At 39.0% G+C, this 23141-nt stretch overlaps 1 protein-coding gene across 1 annotated transcript in view; it reads left to right on the top strand.

Annotated features, from left to right (window-relative positions):
* Positions 1-23141, top strand: part of ripor3 (RIPOR family member 3) — an 88106-nt gene that overhangs the window by 61236 nt on the left and 3729 nt on the right. The window contains 18 exon segments of the mRNA XM_020920769.2: positions 1152-1215; positions 1322-1365; positions 2905-3030; positions 3711-3856; positions 7664-7790; positions 8339-8499; positions 9269-9487; positions 10333-10405; positions 11100-11339; positions 12523-12665; positions 13275-13434; positions 14350-14479; positions 15824-15955; positions 15958-15990; positions 16721-16885; positions 19079-19281; positions 21442-21525; positions 22616-22706. Coding sequence (XP_020776428.2) covers positions 1152-1215; positions 1322-1365; positions 2905-3030; positions 3711-3856; positions 7664-7790; positions 8339-8499; positions 9269-9487; positions 10333-10405; positions 11100-11339; positions 12523-12665; positions 13275-13434; positions 14350-14479; positions 15824-15955; positions 15958-15990; positions 16721-16885; positions 19079-19281; positions 21442-21525; positions 22616-22706 — 2341 coding nt within the window.

The following is a 23141-nucleotide window of genomic DNA, read 5'->3' as shown; positions in this document are numbered from 1 at the left end:
ACATGGATACGTCTCCCCAAGTCTGCTTTAGACAGTATGCCTTTGATATAATATAAATGGACATAGCTAACCTGCTAGCCACCACAGTCCAAATAGGAGGTGTGCATGGAGGCACTTCTGGTTCTATCAACTCCAGTTGACTTTACAATGAGAAATTGTCACCCCTCTCTGTAAGTGCTGTGGTGAGCCTGGTCATATTGGTCTTAAAATGTTCATATTAACCCATTCTACACAATCCTAATGTTTTTATTTTGTTTATAAATTCTGGCTACAAAATTCACTCCTATAGCGCTAGCCTCATGCGCTTCATTTGACTGGAGCAGAACGCTATGGGTGATGTCACAGTCCCTTTGTCCACTTCTCTACACAGTCTATGGGACTAACAGAGTCTGCATGTTTGTTTACATGTGATGGATCAGGGAAAGGCTCTACTGACCAAAGGAGGAAGCGTCTTTTCCTCCTTGTAATTTCTGTGGTTGATTCTGTGCACTGCAACACTTGTTTAGTCAAACGGAAGATATGTCTTTCTACACTGTTGGTTTGCCTTATTAAAATATTGTGAAAGTGAACCATATTTATCTGAGAAAGTGACATAATGTTGTAACTTTGGTCCCCAATCAAACTCCCAAGTCCACTTCAGTTTGTATTGTGAATGCATCCATATCTTAATCTAATCATCTGCTCTTAATTTGCTTTGTTAATACTAGATTTGTTCTGATTTAGTCCCGGTTTATTGTTTTCACAGTTGAACATACAAGGAAAAAATGTTGAGGCATTTCCAGACATAGTGTTATGTCATGGTTGTGTTTTTACTTTTTCTTTTCATTTTTACAAAGTAGATTTCTTGTAAGGTAAAATTTAAAAAGCAGTGGCCCTAATAATGAGCCCTGAGGCACCCCAACAATATCACAAAATACAATGTTTTTTTGTAATTTTTAAATATTTTGTTTGATAGTTGAAGTACTAGTAAAAGTAGAAGATAGTGCTTGAAGAAATTGATTTCATTTCACACTTATCACATTTTCACTTTCCCACTTCAGAATTTCCTTCTTTTACCTATACAAATACAAAAAACATCTTGTGACAACTTAAGGAGCCTTTTCAGACCTTTAACTATAATATTCCCATAGTTTGATGTTTTGTTCTTGCAGGACATGTCCTCAATGGAGGGCGAGTTGGAAATTCTTCTGGGAGAGCTGCAGATCAAAATGAAAGGTGTGTCCTCTCTCTCTCTTTGCACAGTGTTAAATATCCCACAGTGCTTTGCGGGTTATCACTGGTTTTATAATGTAACTCAAACTCAACATGTGTTTTCACTCAGGTCTGATCGGCTTCGCTCGGCTCTGCCCCGGAGACCAGTACGAGGTGAGAAAAAACTGCAAATCACAAGAACAATGAGGTTAAGACAGATGATTTTGTCCCCTTAGATACATTAAATACGTACTCTGCATTTGACCCGCTTTAATACTTCTGGGGCAGTGTGACAAAAGAAGTGGCTAACCTCAAAGTAGCACCCAGGGATCTTTTTAGAGCCAGGACCATGGTCATGAATACTGCTGGAGGATCTATTCGGGTTTATGTGGAAAAGAAAGTGGAGAAGAGTCACTAAGACAAAAGGAGAACATGGAAATCTCACAGGAACTCCTCACACTGTCTAGGAATCTGGGATATTTGGACAAGACTACCACATGCAAGTGCAGTGTACATCTTGAAAACATAAGTTGAAGGATGTCCAATTTTTTTCCACCAAAGGCCACATATTGAACCATATTTGAAGGTGAAGGTTAATACAGTGAGTCATTCAAATATGCTAACATTTACACAGCATTGATAGAGCCACTGTACCTTGGAACATTAATGATAGGTCTTCATCACTACAATTTTATCGAGGTTATAGAGCTAGAAGTACTACCTTGAGGATTGAGAACTGCCAAAAATTGATCTGAAGGCCACATTTTCCCCTCTGTCATAGTTGGTGTAGGTGAAAATGGTGAAAACTTCATTTCGGTGCTGTATCTCAAGCACCTACTGCCAGCTTACTCCTTGTCATCTTGGCCTACGTTATCAGAGGTATAATACTCCCTACAACAGAAGCATGGCCAGACTGAACTGCATTAGAGCCTGTTTACACGAGAATGCTTGTGGGTAAAAATGACAAAATATTTTATCGAAAGTGCCTTTCGTTTAGACAGTGATGGTGTATTGGAAGCTTAAAAATGCAAAAATCTGAAACCACCCTCCAGAGTGGAAGAGTTGACTAGGCTCCACTGTAGCGTTTCCGTCAACACTGCCCAAGACGCAAAACTCCAGTCAGATCTGTTCACGTTGCGTACACATTTATGTCACATACATACAATAGATAATTTCCATGCGTCAGACCTTCAAGCTGCCAGTAAACTTACAAGAGGCATCCCAACAAATGTACAGAATATCCAGAGATACTGTTAGTGAACAGAGAAGGATTTGCAATTACCTCTGTCAAATGTTGGATGCACCAGTTTGTCGCAGGCGAGCCAGATAGCTATGGATGAGACCTGGGAGAACCAGTCGATGGTGAATTTCACACACTTTTGCGTCACCGTTTGCAAGCAGATTTCTTCCCGAAAACGCTTGTCTAAACGTGGAATAAAAAATTAAGATAGAGCGCCGCTTTCCTGGATTTGGTTTTGCTGAGTCAGACATGGTAGTGCATTTTATTACAGTATAATCTTCTTTTTTAACTGCACAATAAATAAAAAATTTTTATCAAAAACTAAAAAAGCATTGGCCCTACCATTAAGCCTTGAGGAACACCAACATATTCAATACAATATCTACAATTGTTAATATATTCTCTAATCTGAACAAAACAAATTGAAATGTTGTGGTAGATTCTTGTGTAATCTCTGTCTAATCGTTCATCAGGTGGTGGTGCGTTTGGGTCGTCAGCGATGGCGGATCAGAGGCAAGATTGAATCAGATGATACTCAGACCTGGGACCACGAGGAGATGGCCTTTCTCCCACACATCAACCACAACTTCCACATCAAGGTACTAACTATTCAAATATGTTTGTTTTATTGGACTGAATGATGGTTTAAAATGTTTTGGATTTCAAATGACAAAGTCTTCAGTTGTTTACGGGTACACTGTGTAACTTTTCTGATGGAGGATCTGTGAAACACTTTTCTTCATGAAGTTGCTTTGTCTTGAATGTCTCACAGTATGGCATTAAACCTTTCAATCTTCAAGGAGACCAAAACAGACCAAATAACAGGTGAGATCTGTGGAGAGGCGGCCCCGCTGACAGTCAGAATGCCTTTTTTCCAGGTATTTTTGAGCAATAAAAAGTAAGGTAAATCTGTTTGAACATTCCAGACAAAGCAATTTCTGTAGAAACAAGAAGGTGACGCATCCTCCACCGGAAAAGATACAAAATGTACATTTAAACTTGAAATTACAACTTTCTGTGAGGCTTTTATTTTTTATTTGCTTCCATACAAAAAGGTCACGATTGTCAAAAGAAAATACAATTACTTTTTCAATACAAAATCATTCATCCCTATTATTCTGGTAGGTTCTTTGTACTCTCTTCGTTTTTGCATTTTTTTCATCTATGATCACCAAAGCAAACCATCTACGGGCCATTTTGACATGGCAGTGGTTTTACACCAGATGCCCTTTTTGACACAACCTAAATACACGAGTTTGTTTCCTCTTTTGTCTTGTAGGTAACAGAAGCTAAAGGACTGGGTTGGCAGTTGGTGGGCAGTGTGACATGTGCCAGTGCTGACTTTTTTGTGTCCAAACCACGCCTGATGTTGGTGGACATCACTGAACTGGGGACTATTAAACTACAGCTAGAGGTCTCCTGGAAGTAAGTACAGAGTATTTTTACTTCAGAAATATTATACTCCAAATACTGATGGCTTAGAAAAGAAACAGAAGTGAAGTTTTGTCTTACTGAACTTTAAAATGGCGCTGTGTAAGGTTTTACATCGATGGTCAAAAACATTTTCTTTATGGAGATGTAATAGTTTTGCTTGGGATGATCCACAAAATTAGCCAGGCTTGCGTCACCTAGTGCCTTCACTCAATTTCATTTTTCTCCAGCGACTAGGTCAGGACTCAAATACTCTAGACTGTTTGCAAGAACCCTGGAAGTTGTAGACCGCACACCAGCCAATCAGCGAAGAGCTGTGAAGCCATGATAAACTCATTGTGCCTGTCTGGGTCCCGTTTGTGGTACAGCACAACAGTAAATAAAGCGGTCGAGATGGATGTAGACGAATGTAACAACTGTGTCACTGAATATAGTATAAATTTTCCTCCCTCTGGGTTACACGAAGTCATACATTCTGTGTTGGCAACGAGTCCCTTGATCAAGGATTTAAAGATGAAACAAAGAGAATATTTGGTGAATTTTATCAAGGGGAAAGACGTTATTGCCCTTCTTCCTACAGGATTTGGCACATTACATACATCACAACCAAATAGCTGCGATTGGTTAAATAAAAAAGTACCCGCCTACCGTCGAACGAACGAATCATAATGCTGGCATAAAACGTAGCAATCTCCATGGAGACAGGAGGTTGACTCCACCTAACCTGTAATTCAATACATGTAAGATTGATGGGACAAACAATCAACTCATTTCACAAAATACAATACTTGTACTTGTGTCCTTTGACCTGCGCATGCTGCACTTTGGTTAAAATCCCATGATATGTTGTTAAAAACTGAGTTCAAAAAAGCAAAACATTTGTAAACTACTCCGTTCACATAACTATTAATAATAGAACTATATCTCTTTGTAAAAACACAAACTTCTTATCTTATCAAAAGCCCGGAGTGTTGCAATAATCAAAATAGCTGAGAGAAAGGAGAGGTGCAGACAAGTATGAAGGATGGTGCGGTGAACCAGAGATTTGACCCAGAAACAGGGGCCCTGCTCTGACCCCGGCCGCGCACAGATGTCCTGCAGAGGAGCGAGAGGAGGACCTATGGAGCAGTGACTTCATGTGTGGGTTATGTGCAGCTGCCCAGTAAATCATATGCACTATTACATTCTCCACTCAAGATATATGGCTTTTGTAGACATACAGTATTATTATTTGCATGATTTTTCTTTTCATTTGGCAGTCTGGTGGTGGTGGTGATTTGGCCATTTTTAAAGAAGACATAATGCATTCTTGTGGCTTTAATTTGCTTTTAAACACAATTTTGGTCACCTTGGGAGTAGTACGTTATATTTTCTAACTTAAATAATGTCTGCATTTGGAAAACATTTATACACTTCACCTTCCTTTCCAAAAAATTCAAAGCAATAACTGAACACATTTTGACTGTAGAATGAGTTAGAGAAACACAAAGTTCATAAATATAATGTGAACGGAGCATTTTTGAGTGCTCAGAGAAGAAGACTTTGGTTAAATGGATTAATGAAACAAGCGTGGATGAAACGAAATACAACTCCAGGTCTGTTTTTGTTTTTGATGAGGGGACAAGAGTAAGACATGGTTTAAAGCTCAAAATGTGTCTGTAAAGCTACGTTCAGACTGCAGCCTGAAGTAACCCAAATCCGATTTTTTCGCTCCTATGTGACCTGTATCTGATCTTTTAATGACAGTCTGAACAATACAGATCTGATTTTTTCAAATGCAACCCAGGCCACTTGGATATGTGCTCCTTAAACCAATACATATCTGGTCTTTTGACGTGTGACTTCAGTCTGAACGGCCAGGTCGCATTCATCCCACCTACATGTCACAAATGTACACAAACTCGTCATATGAAAATTGCGTATGAGCTCCATGTCAGTGAAGCAGCGCAGCACATATGAGTCTCAACACTCCTGGCTACAACTCTGCACCCACACGTTCCTTTCTACGGACATTGCTGCCACTGCCTCTCAAAACGCCATGACCAAAAACCTTGTCCTTCTCAATCTCCTCCTTAAAACAAATAAGCTGTACATGTTCTGGCTCCGGTACGACAGCAATTTTAAAATCTCCAGGTGCTCAATGCTCGTGTTCATGTTTAGGCGACTTCCGTGAACACTGAGCACGCTCGCTGTGTGTGATGTCATTGTGTCCTCCAATGCACATGCGGGACACTTTTGGGGCATTTAAAGTTCACACTGGAGATAAAATACAAGTCGCATTTAATTGGAAATGTTAACGACCCCACAAAAAAATCTTATTTCCCCCAAAAAATCCGAATTGAGCTTTAAGCCCTGCAGTCTGAACGTAGCCTAAGTCTGAAACGTTAAAGGTGCTTTGCGTAGAATAGATTTAGGAGCATTTATTCAGTTACCTGTGTTTTTGTTGCTTAAAAATACAAGTATTTACTTGTGATCTGCGGGCTCGCCTCTCCACAAATCTGACCTAGAAGTATTCTGTGCTTGTTTACAAAGAACATTCCAGCTATAACATCTACAAAGAAAGAGCTGGTGGCCTCCCGCACCGGCACTGCACATGAGAAAAGTTACACAGCACATCTTTAAAATGCTCAATTCACACAAACTATTTTGATAGAAAAAATGTCATATTTTGAGTATAGAGTTACCAAAGATGCACTGTTGCCCCCTCTCTGGTGTGTCTGTGTGTGTGTGTGTGTGTGTGTGTGTACATCCAGCTGATTGAACCTCCACCATGAGCCTCTCTTTAGTAGATCCAGGTGATGAGGTGCACAAACATGAGACAGAGGAGGCCCACGGACAACCATCTCACGCTACAGTTACACCAATCTGTCCCCATGTGTTTACACTTTCCTCTGCTCTGTTTGGAGCGCTCTTGATTGGTGTGGGGTTTCACTGGGTTGAAGGCATGTTTTGAGATTGTGGATACTATATAAAAAGTCTGTCAGTTTATTTTTGCTTCACCTCCAATACTGTCATTTTTCAGGTGAGATCTCATGAGTTACACTTGAAGAATCTGTCAAGAAAAAAAGTTGGGAGTAGTTTAATCGCATTTTACTTCTCCTTGAGTAACAATATTTTGAAATACATTAGAGGGCCAATATTATGCTATTTTCTGATCTATGTTATTGATATAATGTTTTCCTCATCATAAGCATACCTGGAGTTGTGTTTTGTTTCACTCACACATGTTCCACCTTGTGATGTCATGTAGTAATACAGGAAGTGCTCTGCTGTGTTTTCAAACTCCATACCCTTGCACTAGAATCATTTGGATCATTTCAGCTCTGGAATTGCCAATCTCTACTATAACAAAAGTTAAAGGCTAGCTATTAATTTGACAACTAAAACTTCATGACATCACAAGGTAAAACAGAGCATTTTGAGCTTTAAAGATGTAGACAGCCTAATAATAAAGGGTTACTCAGTGTATGTATTGAAGTGTGTAATGAATGTGTGAATGAAGCAAACTCAAGGAGGAGAAAACCACATTCTAACATGGTTTAAAGAGTCAATTTTTTAAATAATAATAATAGTAATATAAGATCACAAACCCTGCATAGTTAGGCTGAGTTCTTCTCTCAAACAGAAAACACTGATCCACCTTATTTATTTAGCACATATATAACCTAACAATAAAAAATACACTTTAGATAAGAAAATAGGTGCCAGAAGAGGCAAAAAACCCAAAAGGGCTTTGTTCCACCTTGTGATGTCAAATAATAATACAGTGCAGTATTAAAATTTTTTGGTTGTGTGTTTCAGTCCGTTTGACAGCGGTGAGAAGATGAAGCCTTTGTCCGTCAGTCGTCAGTCTGTGTCCAGCAGAAAGAGCTCCGTGTACAGCTGGACCGCACCCAACACCCCCTCCTTCACCGAGAAGTACTTCATGGTGAGTACTGATCACATAAAGTAATAAGTTCACTAGTTGAAATTGATCCTTTCATATGTTTCTTACCGAACTGACACAAGAATACTTAAAGATGCACAATGTAACTTTTGTGGTGGAGGGTCACCTGCTTTTTGTTCATGGAGATGTTATTGCTTTGCCTGGAATGTTCCAAAGTAAATTTATCTTTCAAGATACAGGTTAAAACTGTGTAGAAGCAAGCCTGCCCCACTGTAATAATGCATGTTTTGAAAAATACATGGAAATAAAACAAAAACTATATGGAGATAAACAGGTGTTACATAGTGCACCATTTAAACTATCCATATTAGTATTTTCAGGGTCGGATCAAAATTTAGTTGGGATCAAAATTCGGCCCTGGCATTTTTACTCTGGACTCCGCTCACTTGGACCACACCAGCCCAAATGTGGTCTGAGGTGGACCCGCCCACAGTACAGATTATCAGTCCGAGCCTGTCAGTATTATATATGAGATCAGTTTAGATGCTGAATGTTGTTATGTTGAATGTTTGGTATTTGATTTCTTGCAGTCTATGGTGCGAGAGCTTCAGGATACAGAGGGATTGCTGCCCTCTCTGGTGCCCAAGTCCCGCCCCCCTCGAGGAGGCGTGTCCCTGCTGAGTTACCTGTCCCACCAATCACACACCTCGATACCGTCCAGCCACAGCCCGCACAGCAGCAGCACACCCATGTGAGTACACAAGTGTTTATTACACATTATAAACTAAACAAGACTCTGGGAGTAGTGCAAATAAGTGTTAAAACAATAGCTAATAGTTTCCAAATTTTAGCCAAGCTAGTGCCACCTAGTGCCTCAATTTCTCTCAAGTAACTAGGTCAGAAATCGGAATACACTAGACCGTTTGCAAAAACCCCAGAAGTACAAGTCCAGGCACCAGCCAATCAGCAAAGAGCCATACATTGTGTGATGGCAACGATTCCTAAGATTGAGGATTTAAAGCTGGAACAAAGAGAATGTTTGGTGAATTTTATCAAGGGGAAAGACATTATTGCCTTTCTTCCTATGGGATGTGGGAAAAGCTTAATATACCAGTTAGCCCCGTTAGCAGCGCATTGCATACGGCATGGCCAAATAGCAGCGATTGGTTAAATGAAAAAAGTATCCACCTACCGACAAGTGACCGAATTCTAACACTGAGAGGTCAGACGGTTTCCACAAAGTGAAACCGGTTGATGAATCAGGCTATCAAGATTTAGCATTATGTATGAAAAGTGAACATATAAGGTCTGGTCTGGTAATGGTTTATGGACTTTAAAAACAAACATTTTCTCCACAAACATAAAAAGTCAACATAAAAACCAAATCGTTCAGTCCTACAAAGCAACATCTCCACGAAGACAAGCAGATGACAAGTTACACAGAAAAGTTACACAGTGAGCCTTTAAATAGTAACGCTTTCCCATAAATTCTTGAAAATCTTTTTACCCCTCCTCCCCAGCCTGAACAGGACACACAGTTACCCGTCCAGCCCCAGTCCTGGCACCAGTTTGGGGGACAGCCGCTCCCAGCTGTCCCTGGATGGAGAGTCAGTGAGGGAGTCCCCAGAGGAGGGCAGGACGAGGAGGAGGAGTGAAGAAGAGGAGGAGGAAGAAGAGGAGACATGGGCCAGGTCTACCACTCCAGACCAAAGCACCACAGGCTCACTGCTGCTGGAGAGGTGAGACCAGACCAAGCTACTTTTTAAAATTACTGTATATTTCAAATGTATTAAACTTAAACCATGTTGGCCAGATCTCCACAGTTCAGAAAACAAACATTATTTTCATCAGATTACTTACTAGTATAATACATTTTTGCTTTTATGGTTGGGTTCAGTCATAGACAATATAAAGAAGTGGACTAAGAAAGTGGGAATGTTGTTATAATATATCTTATTTATGAACAAGATAGTGAAATAAAAAGCTCAGGATCAAATAGCGCAGGTTAATACGAACATTTTAAAGGGACAGTCTGGAATTTTGGACATAGGACCTCATTTCCTAGTGAGCCAGAGTGTTGGAGACATGTGGAGACACTTGCTGCTCAGACATAAATCCTTCAAATGCAAGGTTGGTTTTACTTCTAAAATTATTCTATCAACACAGACATTCACATCGACAGTCTGGTGTAAAAATGGATTTTCTTCGGGTGTTTTGTGGAGTGGGTAAGACTGTTTTTAGTGGCATCCTCAAGGACTGGATGGAATATTTTAAAAAGTGTCTCCACACATCTCCAACACTCTGGCTCACTAGAAAATGAGGTCCTTTGTCCAAAAATTCTAGACTGTCCCTTTACGACCAAAATAACGAGGCTCACTGCAGTAGTTACAGAGAACAGTGACAATATTTCAATGTAATGTCAGTTGGACCCAGAGTCAATGGAGCCAGAAGCACCCCTATGTTCACTTTCTATTTGGAATGGGGCAGCTGATGGGTTAGCTATGTACATTTCTATATATAGTCTCTGGGTTCAGTGGAGTGTTAACTTTTACTTTATGTCACTGAAACACAATTTTCTCTCCAGATGCAGCACTCCTGACATTCTGAAGAAGAGCACAGTGGGAGAAACGGACTCTGTCAGCCCTGTGATATCTCAGGTTGGTTTAGACTTAATTTAGGCCATTTTTAAACAGAGATGATGTAGTAAACTTGTAGTTTTATAATTTCCACTCTTTTCTGTCTGATACTCTCCATATTACACCTACTACAACTTGCTTCTAATTCTACTCCTATAACTATCACTATCTTAACCTTAACTCATACTACCACTACAACAGCAACTACTATTACTACTACCACTACTACTATTAGAGCAACTACTAATACTACCAGTACTACAACTGTTACTACTACAAAAGGTCCTACATTACACAAAGTTGACGCTTGTGAGCTTTTAGCCATGTTATAATGTTGTTTCCTCATCAAAAATGTACCTGGAGTTGTGTTTTGTTTCATTTACACATGTTTGAGTAACTCTTTATTATTAGTCTGTCTACATCCCCAAAGCTCAAAATGCTCTGCTCCACCTGGTGATGTCATGCAGTGGTGGTTTTTAAGTTAATATCTATCTTTTACATTTTATTTAGCAGAGATTTTCGGTTCCAGTGCTGAAATCATGCAGGGTTTGTGAGATAAACATGTGTGAATGAAACAAAACACAACTCCAGGTACGTTTGTGATGAGGAAACAACATATTAACTAATATTTTTATACTACAACTATCAGTATAACCTTCACTGTTATTATTATACTACTACTACTATTTACCTACAATTTCCTCTTTTGTTTCAGGAAGTACCAGTCTCCAAGCCCCTCTCTTCCCCACAGCTTCCTGAGGCCAAAGACTCCTCGCCCACAAACCCTGCTCCTAACCCGAGTAAAACTGTGACCGTGGTCCAGCGCAGAGCCCTGTCCCGCAGACTGGGGGCGCTCATCGCTCATCTGGAGAAGAGTCTGCAGAAGAACAGCTCCACAGAGAAAGAACTGAGGGCGCTGGACCATCACCTGCTGCACCTGGCCACTATACTCAAGGTTTATATGTCAGAACTCAGAGATTAGTTATGATAAATGACATGTATACAGGCATCAAGAGAGTTTTGATGCAAGAAACAAAAAAAATAAAATAAATAAATATACCTGTATATCTCTGTCACATAATCAAAAAACTGTAGTAATCTCAAAAGACAAAACTGAAAAATATGACTTGGTTTGACTTGAATTCAGAGATATTTAGGTGTTTTTTAACTTCTAGATGTATGTATTTCCAAATAGATTATAGATTCATAGATTGAAGATTGGGTTAGGGTTAGATTGAAGAAATGGGTCTCAACTGAATTATTTTTGTAACTTTAATTATTTTTTGCTAAAAGCTACACTTTCTAGATGTGGCATCACCTGCATGATTCCGTGGACAAAGAAAGTTAAAACCATACTTAGGAACATTCTCCATGGGAATAGATGAGGTTTTTGTCATACTGTGGAATATTTTAGCCCAAGGAACAAGATTTTCATGGAAACTCTGCTCCAGGCCAAATATGAGTCAAGTTTGTGGTCAGTAAAATTTCTGAAAACAACTCACATTTGTGTTGTAGAATTACTACATTGAATACATGACATTTTGTGTCACATAGACAGTTATAATTGACTTTTTTCACACAGTTACACCGGGTTCCCACAGGTTCTCATGGAAATCCTGGAAAAGTCATGGAAACTAAAATTATAATTTTCCAGACCTGGAAAAGTCATGGAATTTTGTAAATTCAATGAAAGTTTTGGAAAAGTCATGGAATTTTAGTATCTCTTTCACGCAGCTATAGCGTTCTGTTAAGTTATCATGAGTTATGATTATTTCCAAATGTAGGCGCCTTTTGTTTAAAAGAGATGACAGTAAATGCACTGACAGTATTTTGAATGTTAAAAAACTATAATCCCAAAACATAAGGTGAGTGGAAAGGGTTATTTCATATTTAGCCCTAAAAGTATGATAAACTCTACACATGTAGGTGCAGTAAAGTGGATGGAAAATGGAAAATTAACTTTAGGTCATGAAAAAGTCATGGAAAGTTTTGAAATTTTGTCAGTGGGTTAACCAGTGGAAACCCTGGTTACAGTTACACTAAAAAGGATGACATCCCAAGTACTAAAGCAGTGTCTGTTTTATAATATACGTATATACTGGTACTTATATAATGGTTTGTGTCCCTGTGTCTCTCAGAATGACCTGTCTCTGCTGAGGAGCTCGTGCTCTGAGGAGACTCTGGCGGAAGTCTTGGGCAGTTTTGATTTTTTATCCCACGACCTGAATGCAGACGAGGACAGCAGCTCTTGTCTGGGCAGCATCAGGCTCAAAGACTCAGGGTCAGTCCTTGTCACGGCAAACACTAAAGCTCTGGAGTTTATTATGTCTTTGTATACATAATACACTACATACCTTCTTTTAAGATTAAGCACAAAAAAGAAATAAACAAACAAAACATTCCATTCATTAACATATTTATACAAATTACATAATCCAGTTTTCTTTGAATCTGACAGGACAGAGAAGAGCTAAATGTCTTCAGATTGTCTTGTCTAAAAGTTGTTGTATTTAGTTTATTTTAAATGGATTACAGAGGTCCAAAGTTTTTCCTCACATTCCCAACATAATCATTCATAGTAATGAGTTTATAAGCACTTTTGACAACTTTAAGAAACCAGAGCGAAGTGTTGCCATCACATAATATAAATACATAAAACAAAATAACTAATAACAACTACCATGCTAACAGCACACTTCCAGAGGAGGATAAAAATGCTTTATAGTTGGAAGCAGACATCATGCAACTTTTTTGGCTCCACTTTATGGAAAAAACATGTTCAGTTCAGTTGATGAGAAATTACAACATAAAACTTTATAAATGTATAAACGTATTTGTGATTTTATTTTTTATTTTTTTTAACACTAACCCTGATACTTTTTCCCCGCAGCATCAGTTCGTTTAAGGAGAGCACCTTGAGGAGCCTGGGCCTCCTTCCTCAGGACACATCCTCACAGGAGGAGCTGGGGGTCACCCCACTGACTTCTGGGAACTGGAGTCTGGACCAGGCCCTGGAGACTCACCTGGACATCTGCTGCAGCCTGCTCCAGGTAACACACACGGACGAACACTGATCATGTGACTGTTTAAAATGGTAATGACAATTACCAATTTCTTTCCCAGATATTGACTTGATTTCATGTATTTTTTTAGATTAAGTTGGGAAATAAATAAATTGCCAATCCTTTTAAAATATTTCAAATTAGTTCAGTTCAGAGTTGAGACTTTAAAGAAATCAACTGGACATTTTTATGTGTCAAAAAGCACAGATTTTTGGCCACTGGCACATCTTTAAAACAGCTTTTTCACACAGAGAAGAGAAACAGGATGAACCACCCTTGGACAACCAATTACCTCTCATCCCAAAACCTTAAATATCTCTAGGCATACATGGCTCTTTCACACAAATTTGAATCTTTGAGAATAGATAAAATGAGAATAGTTATAGATGAATACATGTTTATAATTACATAAAGACTCATATTGGGTCAAAAAGTTCTGCTAGACTTTCTGAGGGGGTTACAAAAGTGTTTTAATAAGATCATTCTGATGGTCCAAACCAAAAGAAAAAAATATAATTCTGCCATATCTCTCTACTGTAGTTTTATAAGATTACAACATTCCAGCCACAGGAAATTTACTTACTTACTTCTTGTGTGTTATGATTACATTTTTTTGGTGAAAATACTGAATTATTAAAGTAGCTAATGTTGAACTTGACATTTTATATTAGTTTTGAGGTCCATAAATCACCTTAGAAATCTGGAATCTTACCTAAATCCATTTTGCATGCACCCTATCTCCATGTAACTGCACTATATACTGTGAATGTGTGATCTGAAAGTGAGCAGACATTTTAACACATGGTGAAAAGTTCCAGAGCGTCCCACTTGAGCTAAAGCACAGCACATTTGTACCAGAACAAAGGGACTATATGTGAAAAGTCTTCCTGTGTTTTGGCTCAGGTGCTGCGGGTGACGGACAACGCCTCCTCCAAGCAAGACCTTTTAGAAGAGGTGTCACTCCAAACCGAGGCCCTGGACAAAATCAACTCCCTGCTGCTGCAAAAGAATGACGACATCTCAGCTAAAGACAGTGAGTTTGGGCCAACGATATTCACCTGTGACCATTTTTAAAGGGCCCATTACTCTATTTTCTGATTTGTGTTATAATGTTGTTTCCTCATCACAAACAGACCTGGAGTTTTGTTTTTATTTCATTCTCACATTTTGAACACACAAACCCTGCATATTTAGACTGAGTTCTTCCATCAAACTGGAAACACTCTGTACCACCTTGTGATGTCATGTGGTAATACAGGAAGTGCTTCAGCTGTGTTTTAAACTCCATGCACCTTCACTTGAATCATTTGGATGATTTCAGACCTGGAATTGCCAATATTTAATGAACAAAAAGGTAAAAGGAAGCTTGAAAAGTACTGCTTCATGACGTCACAAGGGGGAACAGAGCATTTTGAGCTTTTGAGATGTAGATAGGCTAATAATAAAGGATTACTCAAACATGTGTGAATGAAACAAAACACAACTCCAGGTCTGTTTTTGAGGAGGTAACAACATTACAACATGGTTTAAAGTTCACAAGAGTAAATTTTGTGTCATATAGGACCTTTCAAGGATCACTATGTAACTTTCCGGTAGAAAAGCTTAGGTCCGTGGAGATGTATGGCATTAAACCTATGTATCTCGATGGAGAACACAAGGCCGAGTTACAGGTCAGATCTGTGGAGAGGCAACCCTGCTCACATTCTATTTTTCTATGTATTTTTGAGCTATAAAACAACCTGTAGTTGAATAAATACATATGTTTAATACCTAATGAGATCTCCATAGAGACCACGAGAAAATATACATAGTGCACCTTTAAATGGAAATGGAAAAAAAAAAAAAAAAAATATATATATATATATATATATATATATATATATATATATATATATATATATATATATATATATATATATATATATATATATATATATATATATATATTTATATATATATTTATATTTATTTATTTATTTATATGCAGAAAGTATATATACTTCTATATGTATATATTTCTCTGGTGGAGGGTCCGTCAAATGCTCTTCTCCATGGAGATGTTATTGCTTTATCTGGAATGTTTTACAGTATGGCATTAAACCTTTCTATCTTCATGGAAACCAAACCAGAACAAGTTACAGGTCAGATCTGTGGAGAGGCAATCCTCCTCACAGTCAGAATGTCTGTTTTTCTAGGTATTTTTGAGTTATAAAACAATCTGTAATTTGATAAATGTAAAGTTGAGGTGTTTAATGTCATACTGTGGAACATTCGAGGCAGAGCAATGGCATTTCCATAGAAACAGCAGGTGACGGACCCCCAACCAAAAAGTTACATAGCACACCTTTAATAATAGCCTATCTTTCCCCTCTCCTAGTCTTACCAAAAGCTCAGAAAACCCGGGACCTGCTGCAGTTCTGGGAGGAGTGCACCGACGATGCCATGTCCGCTCCCTTCTGTTGCCATGCCGACAGCTTCTCCCGATCCCTGCGGAAACGCTACACACACAAGTGAAGGCCAAGCAGCCTGGCCAATCAGAGAGAGGTACGTGCTTTATCTGTTTATTTTAATTGCAAATGTAATAGGACTACATCAATTCACAATTTTTTTGTATATTATTTTGTTTATTGGTCAAATTATAGAATATTTTACACATTTTCGGTCTTAAACAGAGTTATATCAGATCTAAATCATGACTAAAGCCTTAGATTTGGGGTAAACCAGGTCTAAACCAGGTCTAGAAGGGGTCCGTCACCTGCTTGTTTCTATGGAGATGTTATTGCTCTACCTGGAATGTTTCACAGTTTGACATTAAACAGCTCTACCTTACATTTATTCAATTACAGGTGGTTTTATTTCAGGCATTCTGATTGTGAGTGGAGTCGCCTCTCCATAGATCTGACCTGTAACTTGGTCTTGTTTGGTCTCCATGGAGATAGAAAGGTTTAAATCTATTGCGATAGTTTAAAACCTTGGAGAAAAGCAGTTGACGGACCCTCCAGCAGAAAAGATGCACAATGTACCTTTAAGCAGTAGTAATGATGAAAAATTTAAAGAAGTGAAGGCTATATACCTGATTTTTGTGTTAAGAACAGAACTAATTAGAAGCAGACAACACGCTGCATTCTTATTTAGACCCTAAGAGCTTTTATATCATATCTGTACTAGGCCAAAACAACTTTATAACATGAAAAATCAATTAGAGTCTCTTTAATTGAAGCATACTGCATACATACATACGAGTATAGAACAGCTCTCCTCTGTCTTCTCCCAGTCTTTGCTGAGCTGGTCCAGCAGGTGGCGTCGGTGTGCAGAGCTGTGCCCAGCCCCTGGTCCTCCTCCAGCCCACAGAGACTCACTGTGTTCCAGCTGTCCCTCTACATGAAGCGCTGGAACATCTCTGACCTGGGGGAGCACATCTCACAGCTCTCCAAAGAAGGTGGGTAAAACTGTAACATCACAACATCAGGCCCTCGTGAACAGTGATCAGTGGTCCTTTGGAGAGAAAGAGAGATACTTTATTGAGCTTGAGGGAAATTCAAGTTTTGCTGCAACATTACTCTTCTCAGTGGCCTTTATGTCTCAGTCAAAAGTCAAAAGTTTAACAGGAGGACTGGTCAGGGAGAGTCAGCAGATCTGTATCGGGCAGTTTGAGGAGAAGAAGAGCCAAAAGTGTCCCACCTTTGTGTCCTGCAGCATCACAGCAGCGTCCAGAGAGAGCCAAGTGAGCACATCAGGAAAGGCCTCACTCTAAAGCCCAATTTATGGTCATCTGCTTCGCACAGACTTTGCGTCACCTTGAACCCCCTCCGACATGCACCTCTGAAATGTTCTAACTACGATGCTGACACCAAGGGAAAGTGAAGCAGACAATAAGTGCTGTGATTGGTCCTCTCTACCAAGGGCGTAGGTTTGCATAGGGATGGTGGGGACATGTGACAACCAATATTTGGGGAAGACAAAATAGTCCCCACCAATATTTGCCATTTTATTTTAATAAACAAAAATATACATTTGTTCTAATATTTTTCCAATCTCTATAGTATTAATTGAACACGTTTTAGTTCATATTTTGTTTATTACACGTTCTGAGATGTATTCAGTGATATGATGACAGGGTTACTTCTGCCGCTATTTCATTGGCTGCAACAGAGTGACATCATTAGTGGAGCCAGGAGCCTAAACTGGAGAAGCAGCAGGACAGGGTCGCACCTGAAGATGTCGGCTTGAGCAGGCGCGAGTGAAGACGGTGCACCAAACTTTTAAAAACTTTTCAAAAGGAACTTACTTGGCTTCATCTTCCGTTAAACTTTCCTTATAATGAGTCGCTGCAGAAAAAGAGCAACTATCACCTTAAGTGCACCTCCCAAACAGAGCCCTACTCGTGCGCTGTGAGCAGCCCAATTCTACTGACAATATTCCGTGGAAAAATGTACGGACATGACCTCACAAATATCTCATCACCAACAAGCAAAGCGAAATCTGCTACAAACTTCTACAAACTTCTACATCGCTGTTATCTGCTAAAGAATCATCTTAGAAGAGCAATGGACACAAACTGTACATTCTGCAAACTGAAAAATAAAACCACCTCACTTATTTTAGACCTGCCCAGACTCTGTGTGTTTTTGGAAAGAATTCAACATATGGGGAGGGGAGGGGGGTGAATAATTACTTACTACTTACTGCGGCGCACAGACTTCGACGGAGATCCATAGATCAAAAACGACAGCAACAAGGCGACAGCGGCAGTGTGTGTTGAGTCGACGCAGAATTATAATTTAATGCTCACAAGTAACTTAAAAACCAAACATTCTTACTTTGACCCATAATGTGGCCTAGTAACTGCACCACATGCTCGTCTCCATGAAAATACGTTAAATGCCATACTTAGGAACAATCGTGACAATCATTTGGTGTGCCCTCCAGCTGAAAGGTGACAGTGCATATTTAAGTTTTAGGCCTATTTCAGGAAATACAACGCCAAGCTGTCCAATAAACTACACAAACTACCTTCACTGTAATCAACAAATTGCTGGTTGTCATGTTCCTAAATGTCATCACCTTTTCGTCACTGATTTGTAGTGATTGGGACTTTCAGCTCTTTTATGGGATCTGAATCTTTGGGATCCTTTCATGTCAAAGAGCCATTCAAAAGACTGTCTCTTTTATGGTTATTTATACAACAGAAGCCAAGTCATTTTAACTACAAAGTCATCACAGAGAGAAATGACCGAGGCTCAGATTTGTTTAAAATGGTTCAGAGTGTGGGAGTGTGTTTACCCTTTGGAATGATGCAGAATCTAAATAAAACGTTGCACTATAATAATAATAATAATTTAAGCGATGCCAAATATGTCTTCTGTGGACAAAGTTCTCACCAGAGTTGCTTGCTCTGCTTCTCTGATGATCTTGAGTTTGTAGTTCAACGTTAATCAGTGTAAAAATGCATAAAAAATAGTAAGAAAAAGACTTTGTCTCTTTGCAAAATGAGATCCAATCGTTCACATTAAAGATGCGTTGAGTAATTTTCTAGTAGACGGTCCATCAAAGGCGTTTTTTCCGTGGAAATGTTATTGCTTCGTCAGAAATGTTTCACAGTGTGGCTTTGTGTGTCTATATTGTGTTTCAGAGTACATCTTGTGGTCTCTGCGGGGGCTGAAGAGGAGGAAGGCTCTGAACAAACTGAAGCAGAGACACTTCTCAGAGCTGCTCCCCCTGAGACAGACGCTCCACACTCTGAGCTCTCTGCAGACTGACCCCCATCATAAAGTGTGTAAGGCTGCAGCCAACTGTCTGAGCAGAGCCGCCAACAACAAGAGCTTTAGGAGCAAGGTGAGCACAGGGGAGGAGGAAAACTGCCAGAGGGTTGTTGAGAGGTAATCGTACACAGCGAGATGGATTGCAGGGATATTTGTGAATTTATAAACACATGAGAATTCATCAGGTGGGTGGGCCAGTCACAGAGCAGCATTGAGATTTGTGAAGAAGTCAAAGGCCAAACACTCAAACCAAAACAAACATGGCAACACTGACAGACATACTTCAACTTATTTTGCCGTTAGTACTGACTATTTTGTAGGTTAAAACATGCAGAAGGTAAGCGCTCTGTGCATTTGTGGACAGAGAAGATGTCTGTGCTTTTCTCTCGACTGGATGTAACAAAAGTTTGATTTTTCGGCTTGTTCTAGTGTCGTGAAGCTTCGACCAATCAGATTCAAGTAGTCGTCATGATGTGTCATGTTTTCTGACCTCTTTCAGTGAGAGTCATTCCAGATTGATAAATGTGTAGAACTCAATTTAGAGTGACGCACATCAGTCTGACAGGATCCAAGTTTGATATGTTGACAAAATATCTAATAATTTTAAAACATTTTTAATAGTGACTGACTAGACCTCAGAAATCTCTATGTTACAACAAATGTTTTCCATAATATTGGCCTAAGAAACACCACACATGGGATGTTTTGTTTTGATTAACTTTTTAGGTTTGGGCACGATTTATCTATAAAGTAGCTTAAATATTTATAGTGCATTTACGGTATTTTTCAGACTATAAGGCACACTTAAAATCCCTTAATTTTCTTAATTTCTTAATTTGTGCTTACTGACCTCGAACCGATTTTCACATATATGCTCATATATTCCTTTGGTCTGACAGAAGCTGACCACATCAGCAGACAAGGAACAAACTGTTTTTTCAGCGCTTATAAGTTAATGAAAATGAGTCATGTGGTTTTAAGTTTTGTTTTATTTAAAATGTAAACAAATGTGCACAACGCTGCATTAAACAAATTATTACTCAATGTATATTTGAGTTCTCATCATAGGAAACAAAAAAAATTAATTAAATTATCCGCCCACATTCACATTCATAATACACAGTCACCAAGACAGGGAGGCAACGCCTGGCGAATTACATCCATTGGATCGTGAATGCCTGGGCTAAGGGATCAGTTTCAAGTGTCATCCGTTTGTTTCACTTAATGCGCCTTATAATCCTGTGTGCCCTATAGTCCAAAAAATATGGACTATAAAATATGATAATAGAGCATATTAAGTATTTGCTCCAGCTCCTCTTGTTAGCTTTAAATCACAGAACAATTCAAAACCCCACATCTTTCAACTCTAGTTTCCCAACTCTGTGGAATGACATATGCCCTGTTAAATGTTTTCACACCACCTCACTATGTGACCCTGAGCTCGCCCTTTGACCTTTCCAACATGGCCGACATAATAACCATGTCAAGATTTGGTTGTTTAGTGTTTAGTGCCCCCCAAGAACAGGCTGCTCCTCTGTCTGTGTGTACCTTCCTTAAGATCATAAGTGCTACAGTTTGTATTTTATCTCTGAAGAGGGAGTTGCAGTAGTTGGTAAAGATGTTTGCCCAGTAACTGTGTGGTTTTTGGTTGAATCCCAACTTCATTGCATACTGTATCCGTGGGGTTTAGACTGACGCAAAATTAAGATTGCTGTCATAGTAATTAACAAATCAAAACAATGTAATATACTGTATGTTTTTAATGGGCAAAAGTCTTTAAAATTGCACCAATGATTAGGAAAAAACATGTGATTGAAACCCATAAATTGGTGCTCTTGGGCAAGACACTTCACTAATTTGCTTGAATTTGATAACTGACAACGGTAGGACATGTGTGAAATCGTATTGCTACTTGGAATGGGCAAAAAATACTCCAAAAATACTAGGAATCAGGCTTCACGTGTAACATATGCCCAGTTAAATATTTTCACAGTTCTTCACTATGTCACCTTGAAATTGCTGTTTGACCTTTCCAACATGGCCGACACAAAAACAAGTGTTGAGTTACAATTTACAATGCGTTAAGAGGGTGCAATGACCATGAACTTTGACCACATGAAAGACGAGAACAGATAGTATTTTTTCAGCTTTGTCAATGAAAATATATAGTATGTACTTCAGAAAGTGGTAGTAATTGTTTTAAGTTATAGTATTTTTGCCCTTTTGTTTCTAGGCAGTGGTTTACTTCACCGAGAGTCTGAAGAGCTCTGACGCTCTGGTCCAGCAGTGCTCCTGTCTGGCTCTCAAATGTCTCAGGGTGAGTCTTTATAAAATATATTTAAAAGCGCACTGTGCAACTTTTCTGGTGGAGGGTCCGACATCGGCTTGTTTGCCTGGAATATTCCACTGTATGACATTAAACATTTCCATCTAGCATTTATTCATCACATGTGTTTCTATTGCTCAAAAATACATTAATTCCTTCTGTGAATAGGGGCGACTCTCCACAGATCTGAACTGTAATGTAGCGTAGTCCTGTAACCTGCTTGTCTCCTTCATGATAGATGGTTTTAATCTTTTTTGTGGAACATCTAGACGACGCAATAACATTTACTCCACTAGAAATGTTACGCAGTGCACCTTCAGTGAGTTTTATGATGGCTTTATAATCCTAACCATTTGATTTTTCTATAATCTGTAATCCTTATTCCTCTTTCAGATGCAACAATATTAAAAAAAGACATATAATTAAACATCATATAATTAAAAAGAAGAGGTCCAGGGGAGTCAACTGGGGGAAGACAAAGGGGTTGGTTGGCCCCCAGGTCTTAGGGGCCCAGAAATTGGAACCTCTGCCTATTTATTAATATTAGCTGGGGGCCCATGTGAGTTTTCTTGCCCCGGGCCCCCAAATTTCTGTTGACTGGCCTGCAGGGCAAGAGTTTTTTGTTTTTTTTCTGAACATCTATCTTAAGAAATTTCAATCTCTTAAAAGCTAAGCAAGGTTGTGCCTGATAAGTACTTTGATAGGAGACCGCTGGGAATACCGTGTGCCACAGTGGAGCAGCAGTGGCTCCAGTATAGTATCTATCATTGTGTCCTTGAGCAAGACACTTTCCCCTTTGTGGTGTATGTTAAGAGAGTGTGTTTGTGAGCTGAATATGGAACAGATGAAAATGAGCCCATATATACATATACATTTATATAATTATGCCATATTTGACATTAGTCTCTTGCTATTTTTGCTGCTTATTATGAATGTATTATTACCATTTATATTTTTACTCTTTGTTATTATATTGTATTGTGATGTGTGAGCTATTGTGTCCAAATAATTTCCCTTGTGCATCAGTAAAGTTTGTCTGAGTCTAATGTGATTATACTCAGATTTCTTGCATGTTTTGTAGGCAACAGAGAGTGTGGACTACATCGCAGAATTATGGAGATCAACCAATGAAGATGTGCGCAGTGCTGCCAGAGAAACAGTCCTGTCCTTTGGTAAATATAAATTCTTATTATTTATGCATAATTTAAAGGTGCACTGTGCAACTTTTCTAGTGGAGGCCCTGCTAAATGCTTGTCTCCATGGAGATGTTATTTCTTTCCCTGGATTGTTCCATGGTGTGACATTAAACATCCATCTAGCATTTATACATTAATTCCTTCTGTGAATAGGGGCGACTCTCCACAGATCTGACTTCTGATGTAGCGTAGTGCTGTAACCTGCTTGCCTCCCTTGATTTAGGTTTAATCTGTTAAATGCAACATTCTAGACCAGAGGTGTCCAACTCAAATTCACAGATGGCCAAAATAAAAAAAAACTGTGAATAAGTCGTGGGCCAAACTAAATATTTATTGAAAAATTTCAACAACATCTGCATGTTTTCCCTTCTTTCGAGATATGTAATGTTAAACCTTTTCTTATTTAAATAA

This window comes from Boleophthalmus pectinirostris, unplaced genomic scaffold (assembly GCF_026225935.1).
Source record: "Boleophthalmus pectinirostris isolate CB_2022bp ecotype Guang Dong unplaced genomic scaffold, ASM2622593v1 HiC_scaffold_3, whole genome shotgun sequence".
NCBI lineage: Eukaryota > Metazoa > Chordata > Actinopteri > Gobiiformes > Gobiidae > Boleophthalmus > Boleophthalmus pectinirostris.
The sequence above is the reverse complement of the archived record's forward strand: the minus strand, read 5'-3'. Positions and strand labels throughout refer to the sequence as shown.